Source organism: Microcebus murinus, chromosome 21 (genome assembly GCF_040939455.1).
Source record: "Microcebus murinus isolate Inina chromosome 21, M.murinus_Inina_mat1.0, whole genome shotgun sequence".
NCBI lineage: Eukaryota > Metazoa > Chordata > Mammalia > Primates > Cheirogaleidae > Microcebus > Microcebus murinus.
In genome coordinates, this window is record NC_134124.1 from 32,288,208 (window position 1) to 32,303,188 (window position 14,981).

General features: G+C 49.1%; 1 protein-coding gene across 1 annotated transcript in view; it reads right to left on the bottom strand.

The window, feature by feature from the left end:
* SLIT3 (slit guidance ligand 3) overlaps positions 1-14,981 on the bottom strand; it is a 586,308-nt gene that overhangs the window by 479,482 nt on the left and 91,845 nt on the right. Inside the window, exon 4 of the mRNA XM_012780961.2 lies at positions 10,266-10,337. Within this exon, the coding sequence (XP_012636415.2) occupies positions 10,266-10,337 (72 nt within the window). The remainder of the gene's footprint in view (positions 1-10,265; positions 10,338-14,981) is intronic.

The window sequence follows — 14,981 nt, forward strand, 5'->3', positions numbered from 1 at the left end:
AGAGACCAAACCGTCAGTTCAAGAGCGGGAGACTCCACTCGGCCAACCTTGGGAGAGTTTTTGGCTGTGCAAACAGGCAGCGCCCATCAGACAGTGGCCACACTTCCATGCGGGCTTCATCACTATAAGTTGGGTAAGGAGCATTAGAAAAGGAATGATGGGAAGAAAGCAGCATCATGAATAAAACATTCAAATATTATTCTAGACCATGAATCAAAAACTCAGGTCCAGCACACCAAATTCGGGCAAAGAGCATGAAATTGACTTACACGTCTCCGTTTCTATTTGGTTTGGACAGTGCTGTGTTATCATAGCTTTGCTTTTGTTAATTTTGTGTCAACACTGTCTTTACAGGCCTCGACCTCCTGGACTTTGCAAACCGACTGCAAACCTCACAAATGGAAGCGAATGTTCCAAGCCATGGTACTAAGCCTATAGGAAACCCAGACGACAGATCAAGTTACAGATGTTTTTTGTGATTTGAAATTATGCTAGAATTTGGGGCATCAAATTAAAATTCTGTTTGTCCCCTGGAGAGATTCCCAAATGTTGGTTGAAAATGAGAGATGATTAGGCTCTTCAGAAATGTTTCTGTTGGTGCTGAGTGTGGTTCAAGAACAAGTATTTCAAGGTTATTAGATGTGGGCACATTTGCATCATTCAGATAATTGAAGAATCTGTGTTTGAGTCTGCCCACCTAAAAAAGGCTGATATTTTCTATGCACAATGTGGTATTTCCCTGACGTTTAACTCTGGGACAGTTTCTAACTCCAGATAAGGAGAATGAGGACCCCATGGTGTGGGTGAAGGCTGGCCTCTGGTTCTCATTCTTAACAAAAAGCACACTCTTTATGTGAGCACCCTTGGTGATGGCCACAAAACCTTGCCCAGGCTGGCCAACCCCACCACGCCACAGGGCGCCGAGAGCAGGGCTGGTACCGCGCAGAAAGGGCTCGGCTGTCAAGGTTCCAAGTCCGCAGGTGGGTCCCAGCCAAGGAAGTCTGAGAAAGAGCCAGGTGGCAAGAAGCCCATACTCACACCCTCTGGGCTCAGATTAGACATTTCTGGGTTTTATGCTCAGCATCCCAACAACCAGCACGTTGGAGTGACATAGAGTAGATGTTCAGCAATGCTTTGTTTACCCTTCTCACACAGTTCTCCTCCTAGGACTTGGGCAGAAATGCCACCAACAGGCAATTAACTGAGTTCCAGGTATCAGCTGGGTGTTCTGTTTTTCCACCTTCCTATTTCCAAATACAGCAAAGAGAATGCACCAACGTACGAAGGCTCTCATTTATGTGTAAGGAAGTGAGCTTGTGTTGCCATTAGCTATTCAATGCACCACCAGAGCTAAGAATTAGGAGGTTTTCTGAAGCCCATACATGTATAACTCTTTCTCCCTACATCTTTTTGTTTTTGTTTCTGCAGTGATTCAGTTGGTCCCTGGGTTTTACCATATCACCACTAGTCCAGTGTTGTTCACCAAAGGTGGGTTTGATTCCCCTAGAGGGTGGCTTTTCTCACCCTGGTCCATAGCATGACTCTAGACTGATGCAAATGTCTTCAGAAAACCATCCTGGAAGCCTCACCAAGAAAACCAGCGAAAACCTTTACCTTCAAACCAAAGAAAGTACTAAATCCATGCAATCACTTAAGCCACCCCTCCAAAGAGGAGACTCAAAACATTTTATGCAGCAACCTATAAGAAAGTCATTTTGTGGGATGTTTCACATTCCAACCCATGGTTTATTCCCCCATATATTCCTGCCAGTAATATCTACCAGATGTGGCAAAGAAGTCTGTGCAGAATTGTAAAAATTACAAGCATATTCTGTAATTCCAAAGCATTGTAAAGTCACAGCTTGCTTTTCTTTCCTTCTTAAAAAAAAAGGAAAATTTTAAAAACAATTTCCAAGCTGGCAGAATGTTCTCAGTACGAGTATTGCCTGATCTCTTTAGAAAACTCTTCTGCTGGCCCCAAAGGCTAAAGAGATTAAAAATATAAAACCTGACTCTACTTTTGACAAATTGTAGGGAATTTAGAAAGGTCTACTTGCTAGCATGTATTTAAGTCTATAAATTTTTCTCTTTTAATGTTTCAAGTCTTAATATCCTAGATCTCAGATAGAAGCATGTGCTCATATATGTTCATATGAGCACAGAAATTTGAAATACTGAACCATGAAAGTTTCTGCGATTTCTTTCTCCGCACCGCAGGTGTGTTTCAGCATAGGAAATATATGATACGGTAGACTAAAAACTCACAGAGTTGGGGATCAGAAAGACCTGGGTTTATTGCTGGTGAGTTAAAATCCACAAGCCTCAGTTTTATCATCTGTTTAGTGGGCATGATATTAATAATACCTTCTTTGCAGGATTCTTGAGGGAACTGAAGGAGGTGGCATAGGTATAAGGTGCCCAGCACATAGTAGATTCTCAACAGATATTTGAGTCTTTCCATCCTTCCAAGTCTATAAAATAAAAGGGACTATAGTAGGTCAGTGTTTCTTAAAGTATACCCAATGTGTGACACACACACCAAAATCAACTAGAGTACCTATTTACAAAGTCAAATCCCTCAGTCCCTTCCAGATCTAATGAACCAGACTCCCTGGGTGCATGGGCTGGGAAACAGAATTTTATACATTATCTCAAGTGATTTTTTTTTTATATGCTATGTTTGAGAACCAACTGAACTAACTGTAGCCTAGATCCTCGCTCGGCAAAGCTTGGTCCTAGGACAGCAGCAGCATCTGGGAGTTTGTTACAGACACAGGTCCTATGGTCCCACTCTAGACCTACGGAATCAGAATCCACACTTTAACAAGATCCCAGGTGTTCAGATATACAATGAAATTTGAGAAGTTCTGGCCTACATAACTTTTATTCCTATCTCGAAAATCCTATGATGTAAGAACCTATAAGACAATTCAAAATATTAGGCTTGTACCCAACTCTCTGGATAGTCCGCAGGCTTCTGTGCTCGGCTGGACACACCCACTGAGGATGCCAGCGGCCGAGGAGGGAAGAGACGTTCCCAGCCTCCTCTCCTGGCTCTGGCTTGAGGGACTCCAGAGAGAGGACAAGTCACACTTAAGAAAGTAAGAGAAAATAGAAGCCAAGAGTGACACGGCAGCCCCCCCCCCCCCATAATCCAGTATCTGTCCACATGCAGATCAAAGCCAAACCTGTCTTCAAACACGTGACGAACCTTGGAAGTGACAACGCTGGTCAGAAGGTAAACAGAAGCTGGCCTCACCGCAGCGTGCAGAGGAAAGAGACAAGAAACGGAGACTGGGTTTGCAGGGATATTTTCCACGAGTTTTGGGTGGCTCTGTTTCTAAAAACAGTGACCCCACGTCTGTGACTGAGAGATGGGTCTCCTCACTGTCCCCAGCCTCTGAGAGCCGGGCCAGCACAGACGAGGGGCAGGTCTCGGGCTCCAGGTCCGGGCAGGGGCAGTCCCCAAAGCCCCGGTGTCCTGATGAGCTGGCTTTCCAATCGCGCCATTATCATTTCACCACGTCAGAGAACAACTGCACCGGAAAATTGGGTAGTATGGTTTTTGTTTTCTCCACTGGTTTTTCACTTTTATAGCACTGTTTCACATCAATGCAGAGTTTTATAGAGACACAGATTGCATGTAGTTATGTTTTAAGGTTCAGTGCAGGATTGGAAGACCAAGGTGGCTGCAAAGGGATCTACGTACGGCAGAAAGTACTTCCTGGAGGTGCAGGGCTGCAGCCGTTCCACAGCCTGGGCTCATGTAGAGCATCGAAGAGATAAAGGAACTAGCACCCCCTGAGTGCCTACTAGGTGCCTGGTGTCTTCACTAGTTACTAACTACTCATACCTCCAGTGTAGAACTCGCGATTAGGCATGTAGGCTCTGGAGTCAGGCAAGCTTGGGTTCAAACTCTGATTTGCCAAACACTGGCTCTGGCGCTGTGGGCAAGCTGTCTAAATCTCTAGACCTCTGCTTTTGAATTTCTAAAATGGGGATAATGTCCTATCTTCCTCCTAAATCTGAGATCAAGTGAGAGAATATATGAGAAGTACTTCACAGAACACCAGCCCATAGTATATAGGCAGTAACACATTCAAGAATTGAGAAAGGCTGAATTGCATCCCTCTGAAAGTCAGATGCTGGAGCCTCAACCCCCTGTACCTCAAAACATAGCTGTACTTAGAGCCAGGTTTTTAAGGAGGTGATTAAGTTAAAATGAGGCCATTATGGTGGAGCCCTAATCCAATATGACTGGTGTCCTCATAAGAAGAGAAAGACACATGGGCACTTGCACAGAGGGACGACCATGTGAGGAGACAGCAGGGAGGGCAGCTGCACCTGCAAGCAAGGAGAAGGGGCTCAGAAGAAAGCAACCGGGCCAGCGCCTGGACTTGGGACTTCTGGCCTCCAGAATTGTGAGAAAATAAATATCTGCACTTTAAGCCACTCAGTCTGGGGTTTTGTTATAGCAGCCCTAGCAAACTAATACAGAAACTGTGATGATTATCTTTAGTATACCCTTGGTATATATGCTTAGTGCGTATCCTTGGTATAGTTACCCAACGTGAGACTGAGGAAGTTGTGGTCACTTGCCCAGGGTCACCAGGAAGCGGGATTCAAACCCAGGTCTGCAAGGCTCTGAAGTTCCTGTTACTGCTCTAACCGTGGGCTGCCTCAAAGAGACACGAGATCGTTTCTGAATGCGGCTCCCAGCCTGTCTGGGCCCGGGGCAGGTGCACCTGACACCCGCGATAGAAGGAGAACATGGTAAACAGGAAGAGGGAGTCCAGACCAGCAGCAACGCGGGTCGGAGGAAGGCTTGTCCGTGGGAAGCAGGTTCCCCGGATGCCGCAGTCTGCCAGCCCTTCAGCAGCCCAGCGGCCGGGGCTAAGTTGGCTTGGCCACATTTCACATTGTTTTCAGCTGCCTGGGGATTAATTTTCCAAGCCTCTTGCAACTCTGCTGCCCCAACTGAGCAACAGCAGGTTAGCCCCAGTGGCACTTTTTTTTTTTTTAAAGCTGGCAAATACCTTGAAGAACTGAATGGAGAACAACTAGACCCTTTCGTCTGGCTGCGAGTATAACCGCTTGTGCAGCCACTGCCGAATGCTGCACAGACCCCTTGGGCCTGAATCCGGGACAGGCGGGCCAGAAGGAGCCCGCGGTCTGCTCATCCTTGGAGGACAAAGTCAGGCTCTTAAAAAAACAGTTGTCAGCCATGTGTTCCTCAGCTCCTCCAAAGCTCTCTGATCCAGTAAAATGCAGAGGGTTTTTAATCACTATTTGCACCCTGCCTTATGCTCCTTCTAAGGAATTTCTGGCAACATTCACCACTCAGCCTTTAAATAACCAAAAATCCTTCACTGCCTCTTTCATGGGTAGGTGGAAGAAAAAGCTAGGAGGAGATGCAAAAAGGAGAACTCCATCCTGTCCTCTCTAAATGACGCCCAGAGAGGCCAAGCAGCATGCCTCGGGCCACACAGCTTGTGGGTAGCAGAGCCAGCATGAGGACCCAGGACTTCCCAGTTCAAGTGCCCATTAAACCCTCACCTATTCTGCAGCCTGGGCTCTTCCCGAGGTGGTGAAATGTTTGCATCTGGAGCCCAAAGCCCTCGCACATGCCGCACTCCCGGTAGCTGGCTAGCCAGAGTGAACCATAGCCATCTTCCACGGAGCACCGACTACGTGCTGAAGTCAACGCTAATCGCTGTGCCTAAGTCACCTCTGTTTGTCCTCCAATCACGTAGACAGGTAGGTTCCATTACTGTCTGTTTTACTGATGAAGAGCCTGATACCTGGTGAGGTCGAGTCACCTGCCCAAGGTCTCAGGGCACGTAGTTGGTGGCCCCTTGACACTTTCGTGTCCCTGCCTCCTCCCAACCCCAGCTCTGGGACTTGGCACTTGAACAGAGCCTAGAAAGAGCAGGAGGCCAGGCCCTGCACTTGGTGACGTTATGATCTGCATCGGGATGGCAGGGCGCTGATATTTACCGAGTGCCCAAGGCAGGGAAGAGACCTTGCTGGGTGCTTTGCAGACCACAGTGATATCACCTAAAGCTCAGAGCACGTCCAAGCTCTAGGATTCTATGGCTCATGCTCTATGCACTGCAGGACAAGAGTAAGGGGACAGATACAAAGGTGCTGGCTCTGGGGGGCGGGTGACCAGCAAGGGCCCGAGAGAAGCACTGGCAGGTGCATTATCAATCCTTGCTAGCACAACTTCAGCTCTCCACGGTAGTCGGCATGGCAGTGTGGGATGGCAGGAAACGTGGGGACTCTGCAGAGACACAGACATGCACTGAGTCCCAGTCCCTGTGTGTCCTGGTTACCCATCTAGATAACCCTCCTAAGCTCGAGAATGATTCCCTTTGCAGGGCGGATGTGAAGGTTATATCTGAGCACGGAGGCTAAGCGTCCAGCGCAGTGCCGCTTCTTAGATATATGGGACATATATGGGACATACATAATCTGAACTCTCTGAGCTTCAGCTTCTCATCTGTCAAATGGGAACTCTGCTTGAGGCTTAGGCAGGAAACTCATTATAGTCGAGACAAACTTAGACTCTGGGGTCAGGTTACTCAAATTTGAACCCTGGCTCTGTCACTAGGTCTGTCACTAGGTCGTTGTATGATATGGGTCAGGTTCCTTAACCTTTTTAGTACTACAGAACAGTACTAACCATAGTACCTATCCTGTGGGGCTGTCAGGAGAATCAAATGAGTTAACAGATGCCGAGTGCTCAGGAAACCACCTGGCACGCAACATACTTGCTAATGCTATTATCTTACAGTGCTACTGTGCGAACCCAAAGTTCTCAATTAAAGCACGGGCAAATGTGTAGAGTAGATGCTCAGTAAATGTGCAGACATTTGTTGTTTCCACACTTTGCATCCCTTCTCTTGTCTTTCAAAAACAGAATTTACCCTTTCCCATGGGGAACCCATTCCCCAAACAAGTGGGATGAACACATGACTCCAGCTTGAATAATCAGAGGATGTCTGATTAGCAACAGTGATTCGCTTGGACGTGGGCATGTGACCAAGCTAAGTAATCGACGTCCACCTTCAGTTCCTTTCTGCAGGACTGTCTGACAAAGTCACTCTTCACTGGAATTGCTGAATTAGCACGCCATGAACAGCAAACAATTGCTGTTTTCGCTTGACAACACATGCACTGTTCCAAGAACTGGAGGTAGTGAGGTAAGGTCCTAATGACACCACTGAACCCCTGGATCCAGCTGTTCCTGAAGCCATTAACTACCACTGGACTTCTCAGCAACACGAACTGACACAGTTCCTCTTTACTAACTTCAGTTGCATTTCTGTCACTTGCTAGTTAATAGTGCTATTATAATATCATAGCATAGGTTCTCAATACATACTATTTCCCTTTCCAAAACTTATCAAAACCCCTTTTTTACATGTACATTGATTCTCCCAAAGGCATTCTTTGGATAAACACTGAATATTAGGCAGTTTTTGCCTAGAAGACTAATAATAAGAAAAGTAGAGTCCAGACTGGCTGTTTATTCCACACGGCATACTATGGGAGTCGTCAGCCACACAGAATCCACATTTAGCATGAGAAATGACTCACGGGGCCTACTGAGATGCAGTGCTCTTTTAAAACATAGCCAGTGGCATATGTATACACACTCACTATTGCACATTTATTGATTTCTAATTTGTACCCCGCTTACTTCCAAAAAGGCTCTGGAGTGGCTGACAAAATAAGACAAAGACACAAGAGGGTCATTAAGGAAAATCAAAGATCAAGCCCGGAGAGGAAAAAAGGGATTGCTGATTATAGCCTAAACCTAGGTTAATATAGCTGCTTCAATAAAAAATTGTGCTCTCAGCTTTTTGGCAGCCACTCAGAATGTGTTGCACCAGGGCACATGGAGAACCGGGCATCCTTCGTGTCTGCAGCTCCACACCCAACACAGAGGCTGGGCTGGAACAGACGCTGGGGGAGAAGTCCCCTGAAAGAGTAAGTGAATGAATGAATGGTGGATGAAAGAATCAAAGCTCCCTGAGAGCGCTGTTTATATCCTTAGGCTTATATCATTCATGTATTCACCTACCCATTCAACCATCACTGGCTGAGCGCCTACGAGTGCGGGACTCTGTGCCCAGCCAGTGACCCGGGGAGGGATGGAGAGCAAAATGACTTGAATGTCATCCTGCCTTCTCAGCTGCAGCTCTCTGGCTTGAAGCTCAATGTAACTGATCTCAATGCTCATTGCAACTCCTAGTGACTGAGTCTGTCCATGCCTCCTGGAGAAAGGAGACCAGAAACTCGGGTCGTAAAGGAAAGCGTAACAACAGTTATGCTGGCACTTACACAGCACTAAAGTCCTAGAAAACATACACACCGCCATGATCTCATTGGACACTTACAGCTCCTCTGCAAGGCAGACAGCAAGGAGGAGGCATCTCCCTTTACTGATGATGTTATTTAGGCACAGAAGGGAAAGTGACTCTCCCAAGCTCTCTCAGTTAGAAGGTGGCAGCTAGGACCTAAGCGAGGGGCTTCGCATGCCTGGCCCCCAGGATCTCAGAGACCTGTTATCACCACCTGAAATTCCTCCTCTGCCTGTATCAGGACCAGTCCTGCACAAAATGGGCATCACCTGACGGCCACGGGGCAGCTTCCTGAGCAAGAACCAGCCCGCAGCTGGAAAACTCAGACCCCAGCCACACAAAGCCACCCAGCCCGGCAGCCACCTTCTCTTTGCCTGGAAGCTGATGCTGAGATTCCAGATGGATAGAAAACACTGTGCTGTAGAACCTAGTTAAGAACAGGCTGAAAAGGCACGATCAATGCAATGCTGGGTGGAGAGATGGCTATCAGGTGAGCATTTGAGGGAAGAGCTATCCAGGGCAGGGGAAGCTGAAAACTAGGGTGGATTTTAGCATTGCTTATCCAATCCGCTGGCCTCCCAGACTGCTGAATACCATTTCCTCGATGCCCGTACCCATCCAGGTGGATCGAGATTGGAAGAGTAGAAAGGGAGCCTGGCCTTTCCTACCGTCGGCAAAGTCAACGAGGTAGACTGAGCCAGAGAAGTGGGGTGCACAGCAAGAGGAGACCCTGACAAAGTACGTGTGTTTCCTAGAGAAGGCAAGCAAGGCCACTGCACCACTGAGCACTGGCCAACCCTTGCCTGCTCTTGTTCTAACAAAGTGCTTCTTTACAATAAATTTATGCTTCTCATCTGTGTGTGTGTGTGGCTGTGTGTATTGACACATATAAATATATATTCCTGATTCAGAACTCATTCTTAAATGCATACACTGACACGTGTTTCATATTTCCCAATTTATCCCAGAGCCTATATGCAGCGTTCGCCTGTATAAGTAGGCACTGGGAATGACAGTGGTGGCCACATCATGGAAACCTCCCTCCCCAGTACTGTTAGAGCTCCTGGCCAGGCTGTAAATCCCGCCACCTGACTGCTGAGCAGTCGGACACTGTGTCGCTCCATTCAGAAAGTCGAGCCTTTGGCCACCCAGTTCACCAGTGATCGGCACAAGCACCTGCCAGCAGGATTTCAATAATATGCGATAATATGTCAATCATATGCACTTGCCTGACGCCCATCATACATGAATCCAGTCTCTACCCTGCCAGGCATCTTCAACTCCTGGGCTTCCAAACTCTGATACTAAATAAATGTACAGAGGTATCTCTGACTTTTCCCTCTTCTTATACTCTAGACCATTGTAGAAGACAAAGCAAAATTCAAGGCGTTTCTTCTCTTTCCTACAACGTCATAGACCTCTAGACGCGGGGTTTCTGGCCTGGCAGTGGTAGGAAGTGGGCACACGGAAAGACTGCTCCAGCCAGCAGGTTGGTAAGGCTGGCGTGTTTGCTCCAAACCCACGCCCTCCAAGACCACTGGTATGGACTCCATGGGGGCACATCTCATGTGCCCCCACGGAATTTCCCTGAAGTACGTACACTCGGACCCGAGTGCAACCAGAGTTTCCTCCCCGCGCGCAAGAGAATGATCCACTACCACCGGGCACTGGTCCTCCCCGGCCACTTACACCGCTGGTCCCCGGGAGAGGAGCCAGATGGCAGGCCTGCAGGTGCGCACGGGGTAGGGGCGGACGCCGCGTCAGACCTGCCCCACGCTGGGGCCTGAGTGCCATGCCCACACGGCACAGGGCTCCACGCGCTACGGCACCCGCATTCTCCACGCCACCAAAGCCAGGCAGGGCACGGGGCGGAGGGCGCAAGGGAACGGTACTCACAGTCGGGCGAGCTTCGGGTTGCCGTGGAAAAGCAGCTCTGGGAGGACTTGGAGCTTGTTCTTGTTCAGGCGCCTAAAGAGAGAAAAAAGCAGGAAAGGGTGTCAAGAGGACATTAAACGGAATCAAATGTACTCAGACGCCACTTCAATCAATCAACGGGTATTAGGGGACTCTAGATCTTTCGATGCACGACACCTGTAAGGCATATTCCATCTTGGCTCAGCTCGGCGACACGTTGGGAATGCAAGGCAAAGGTCAGGCGCCAGCGAAACACACGTGCGCGCTGCGCTGCCATTCCTCCTGCACGAGTCTTGGAGGGACGTCGGGAATCGATCACAACATGCTTTCCCGCGGACCCCAGAAGAGACTTTTGAACCTTCCTCACCGTGAGCTCCAGGTGGCTCTTACCAAGTGACGGAACTGGCGTGTGAAACAGACTCCAGAAACGCAAATAAAATACCAGAGACGATCTTTCAGATCTGAAATTGGTGGTGGTGGGAGCAGTTGGCAGTTGCTATAGGAACAGAGGAGAGGGCATGGCAGGTCGCCATGGGTTGAGGGACCAAATGGAATCCCAGCCAGCCTGGCTCTTTGGACCAGAGCAGGGCTTCAGTGCGACTTTCGTGAGTCCTTGGCACTTTTGCCTTTATGGGCTGCTTTCTCTAGCAAATATTTTAAAATGTTATATTTTACAAACTGTGTTGGTATAAAGAAAAACAAATGTACTAATATTATATAACATTTATTTCAACCTAAAGGTTCGTTTTTGTCTTCAATTTTAAAACAAATTAAAATACTTTCATGGTCCCCTGACAGTATTACGGGCCCTCGGCACTGTCCCCACTGTGCTTGACGGAAAAATCGGGCCTGGGTCAGGGACCAAAGTCTGGGCACTGGGTGCAGCCTGAGGCAAAACTTGGCCCAGTAGAGATGGTCCGTGTCGGATGGTGGCAATAGAGCCACTCAGAGTCTAAATGCCCACAGCACAGAAGGCCATCTGTGTCTTCAAGGGCCACTGACTGGGCCATTGCTGTGATCTCCACGAAGGCTGCATTTGGGGGAGCCCCTGTGCATGCCAGTCCCACGGTCCCCTGCCCTGGCAGCTTGTCACAGCCTTGCGTGGGAAAAGGGAACCACCCAAGCCACGGCTAAAGCAGACGCCTCACAGTGGCCAGAATCTTTGAAAGCCAGAGTATCTCACAGTATTGAAGAATTTTTCCATCTAGAGTGAACCAAATATGTTCCATCATGTGGGGTGACTACAGAATCCCCACCTGAAAGCTAAGCAAACCGAGGAAAACAAAAGGTGAGCTTCTCCCTGCCTTCTGGCCCCAGAGCCTGATCCTCCCCCAACCCTGCCACCAAGCAGATGTGGCGCCTGTTTGGGACTTTGCTCCTATTTCCCCACTTGCATCCTAGGTCTATGGGCAAAAACTCGAGAGGAACAGGGGACTATAGGGGGGATCAGACAGGATAAAAGAGAGGAGCATTTGAGACACCGTGTAACAAGCCCAGTGTCAGAAAGGGGGCACTCAGCCCCCGCGGGTCACGCCAAGCGTGGGCAGGAGTGGGTCACAATGCTGCCTCGAGACTCCAGATTAGAGAGAGACAAGGAGGAAAGGCTGCGATTTGGACAAATTAAGCTCCTCGGTGGTCTGACTCCTACATCAGTTTTTTTTTAATGTTTTAAAATTGTGGTCAAATCACATAAAATTCATCATCTTAACATTGGGAAGTTAGTTCGGTAATATTGAGTCTATTCACATTGCTGAGCAACTAAACTCCAGAACTTTCTAACCCTGCAAAACTGAAACTTCATTCCCATTGAACACCAGCCCCTCACTCTCCCTTCTCCCAGCCCCAGGCAACCACCGTTCTACTTTCTGTGTATTTGACTCCTGTTCTTCTGACACTGCTGTGTCTACTGTGTGTGTGTGCCTGCCACTAAAGTGGGAAATGTGGGGAGCTCAGGGGAGAGGAGAATGAGGCCGGATCTAATTCCTTGTTTCAAGCAGTCGCGGATAGTCAGCCATGACAGGTGGACGCCCTGGCTCCAGAGAAGGTGTGTTATATGACTTTGGGGTTGGCCGGGGCTGGGCTCAGATCTGGCTACATTGCCATCTCGATGCAGGATCTCAGACAAGTTCCCAGCCCTTTGAGCCTCAGCTTTCCATCTGCAAAATAACCCCACTTCTTTGGGCTACAGTGAGTCTTGAATGCCACGGTGCATGCGCAAGTGTTTAGCACTGCATTAAGAGCACAGCAATAGTCACACAAATGGCATTGACGGGGTCCTATTTGCATGGCAAACTTGGAGCCGCATGCTACATGCAGGATCCCAACCACACAGTGGTGCCCCAGATAGGTTATTATTAATCTTATCTCATAGATGAGGAGTCTGAAGCCTAGGGAGGTCACATCGCCAAGGCCACAGCATCAGGAAGTGGTAGTGGCCGGATTTGGACCCAGTGTGACTCCAGGGCTCTGGTTTTGAACCACCACGTTCAAAACCAGAAGCCTTTCAGTAAGTGAGGGCTCTCTTCCCCTTTCCCTTTATTTTTCCTGTTCCTCTTCATGGAGGCTTTCCTCCTCCACCCCAACCTAGACAGTGATCCACCCCGGTACAATGCCCTCCCTGAAGAGGACTCTCTTGGAGGTCCCCAAGGCAAGAACTGGGCCTCTATGTGGGTCTGTCTGGAACCACCCTCTATTGTCGCAGCTGTACAAAGCCTGGTAAAAGTTACATCCAGACAACTGACACTGCAGTCTAGGCGAAAATCCTAAAATCCGGCCGCCACTGCCGGCAGCGAGCAGGGTGTCTAGTGTGTTAAAAGCCCTAAACCAGAGTCGAAGCTAAAAATAAAACCAGCTTGGCTCCAAGGCTTCTGGAAAGGAAGGAATCCTTTTCAGTTCTTTGCCGGTATTTGTGGCTGGACAAAAATAAAAATGCAACCAAATTTAGCCAGTTTGTGCTGTGCCCGGCGCTTCAGAAACCCCGAGTGAGGCTCCCGGAGCTGCTGGGCTGGGCTCTGCTTCCAGAAGCCTCGGGCCTTTCCGACTGCAGCTCGGGTGGGTGGCCTGCTGGGTCTCAGTATCAGAAGGAGCTAGATACTGTGTCGCTAGGTCATTCCAGGATTTACTCATGTTTGCTTTGTGAGCAGCCTGGCTCAAAAGGTCTTCCTCAAAAAGCCGATGAAGGTGCCAAGCTGCTAGAGGCGTACTGCCCACGTGGCTGCTCTGGAAGCAGCCCCAGAGCGGGAAAACGAACAGAGAGAGCCGTGCTGTTCTCCGGACCCAGGCACAGGTGAGCGCGGGGCCGCAGACGGTGGCCGCTGGCCGCGGTGCGCTCGTGCCCTCTGCTGCTGTTACTCTGGGCCCAGAGGTGGAAACCTCCTGCCACCGTTCCAGCCGGAAGTACAGCCACGATTCCTGAGTGGAGAGCAGGACGGGATGGGACCTGCACGAGGACAGAACTGAGGAAGTCAGCACATGGGACGTGGGCCCGGTCGATGACGGGATAAGGACCTCTCTAAGATCAAAACTCCTTCTCAGCTTTCCCGCTGGAACAGCGAGGAGCATGAAGGTCAAACCCCACTGGCTGCTGAGTTGCACGGCCCTACTGCTTTTCAGCCCAAACTATGATGCTCCAAGAAACAGATCCCAGTCTTTGTGGAACCACTGAAGGCCTTCCTGGATGTAGGCTGGGTGTAAGACATAAAATTAGAAGTTTTTGCCACTTTGTGGAATTCATCCATTTATCCATCCAACCATCTAGCCAACCATCCATCCATCCATCCAACCACCACTGACCCATCCATCCAGTACGTCACATGCTAGTGGAGGAGACAGACATGGAGACAAAAAATCACACCGTGATCCTATGAGCAGGGGTGTCGTGGCAGCACACTGGAGGGGTGGCTAACCCAGTTCTGGTTAAAACAAGGCTTCCCAAAGGCGGCAATTTTAAGTTTAGTTCTGAGGATGAGCGTGACCCTTCAGAAGACGGAGACAGAGAGTTCTGGACTGAGAGCGCGGCGTGTGCATTCCCATGCAGGGCCCTTGCGAGGCAGGCTTGCACGGCTGGAACGTGGAGGCGACTTGGGAACACAACATTGAAGGTGCACAACTAGGCAGAGGTCACAGCGTGGGGGGCCTTGTGGTCCCAATAAGGGATTTGGGTTTGGCTGTCTACTTAGAGCCAGCGAGAGGCATAGACAGGGTTTGAGCAAGGGAATGATAATCTGGTTTGGATTTTAGAAAGTTCTCTCAAGTAGCAGTAAACCTAGTTGGGAGGAGGAGGGCGACACTGGAGACCAGTTAAGAGGGCGCCTGAGTGATCCGCGAGGCTGTGTGAAGACCTGATTCAGGATGAGAGTGGTCTGAAGCGTAGATGATAGGAGCGAGTTATAATCACCGAGGTTTGATGACCGAATGTTCGAGAAGACTGAGGGAGTCGCAGGAGTGGAGGTATTAAAAGTGGCTCCCTGGCATCGGTCAAAATTACCAATCACCGAGGAAACCAACAGAGAAGGGAGAACACCACGCAGAAGGTGATGTGTTAGGATTCAGGATTTCTGTAACTCAAGCATGTTTTCACAACTAATAGTCGTGGCTAGTGACAGTACTGAATGAGTCAGGCATCGTGCCACCCACTTTACATGTACTATCTTATTTAATCGCCATGGAAACACTTGGAGGCCAGTACGCTTAGTCTTC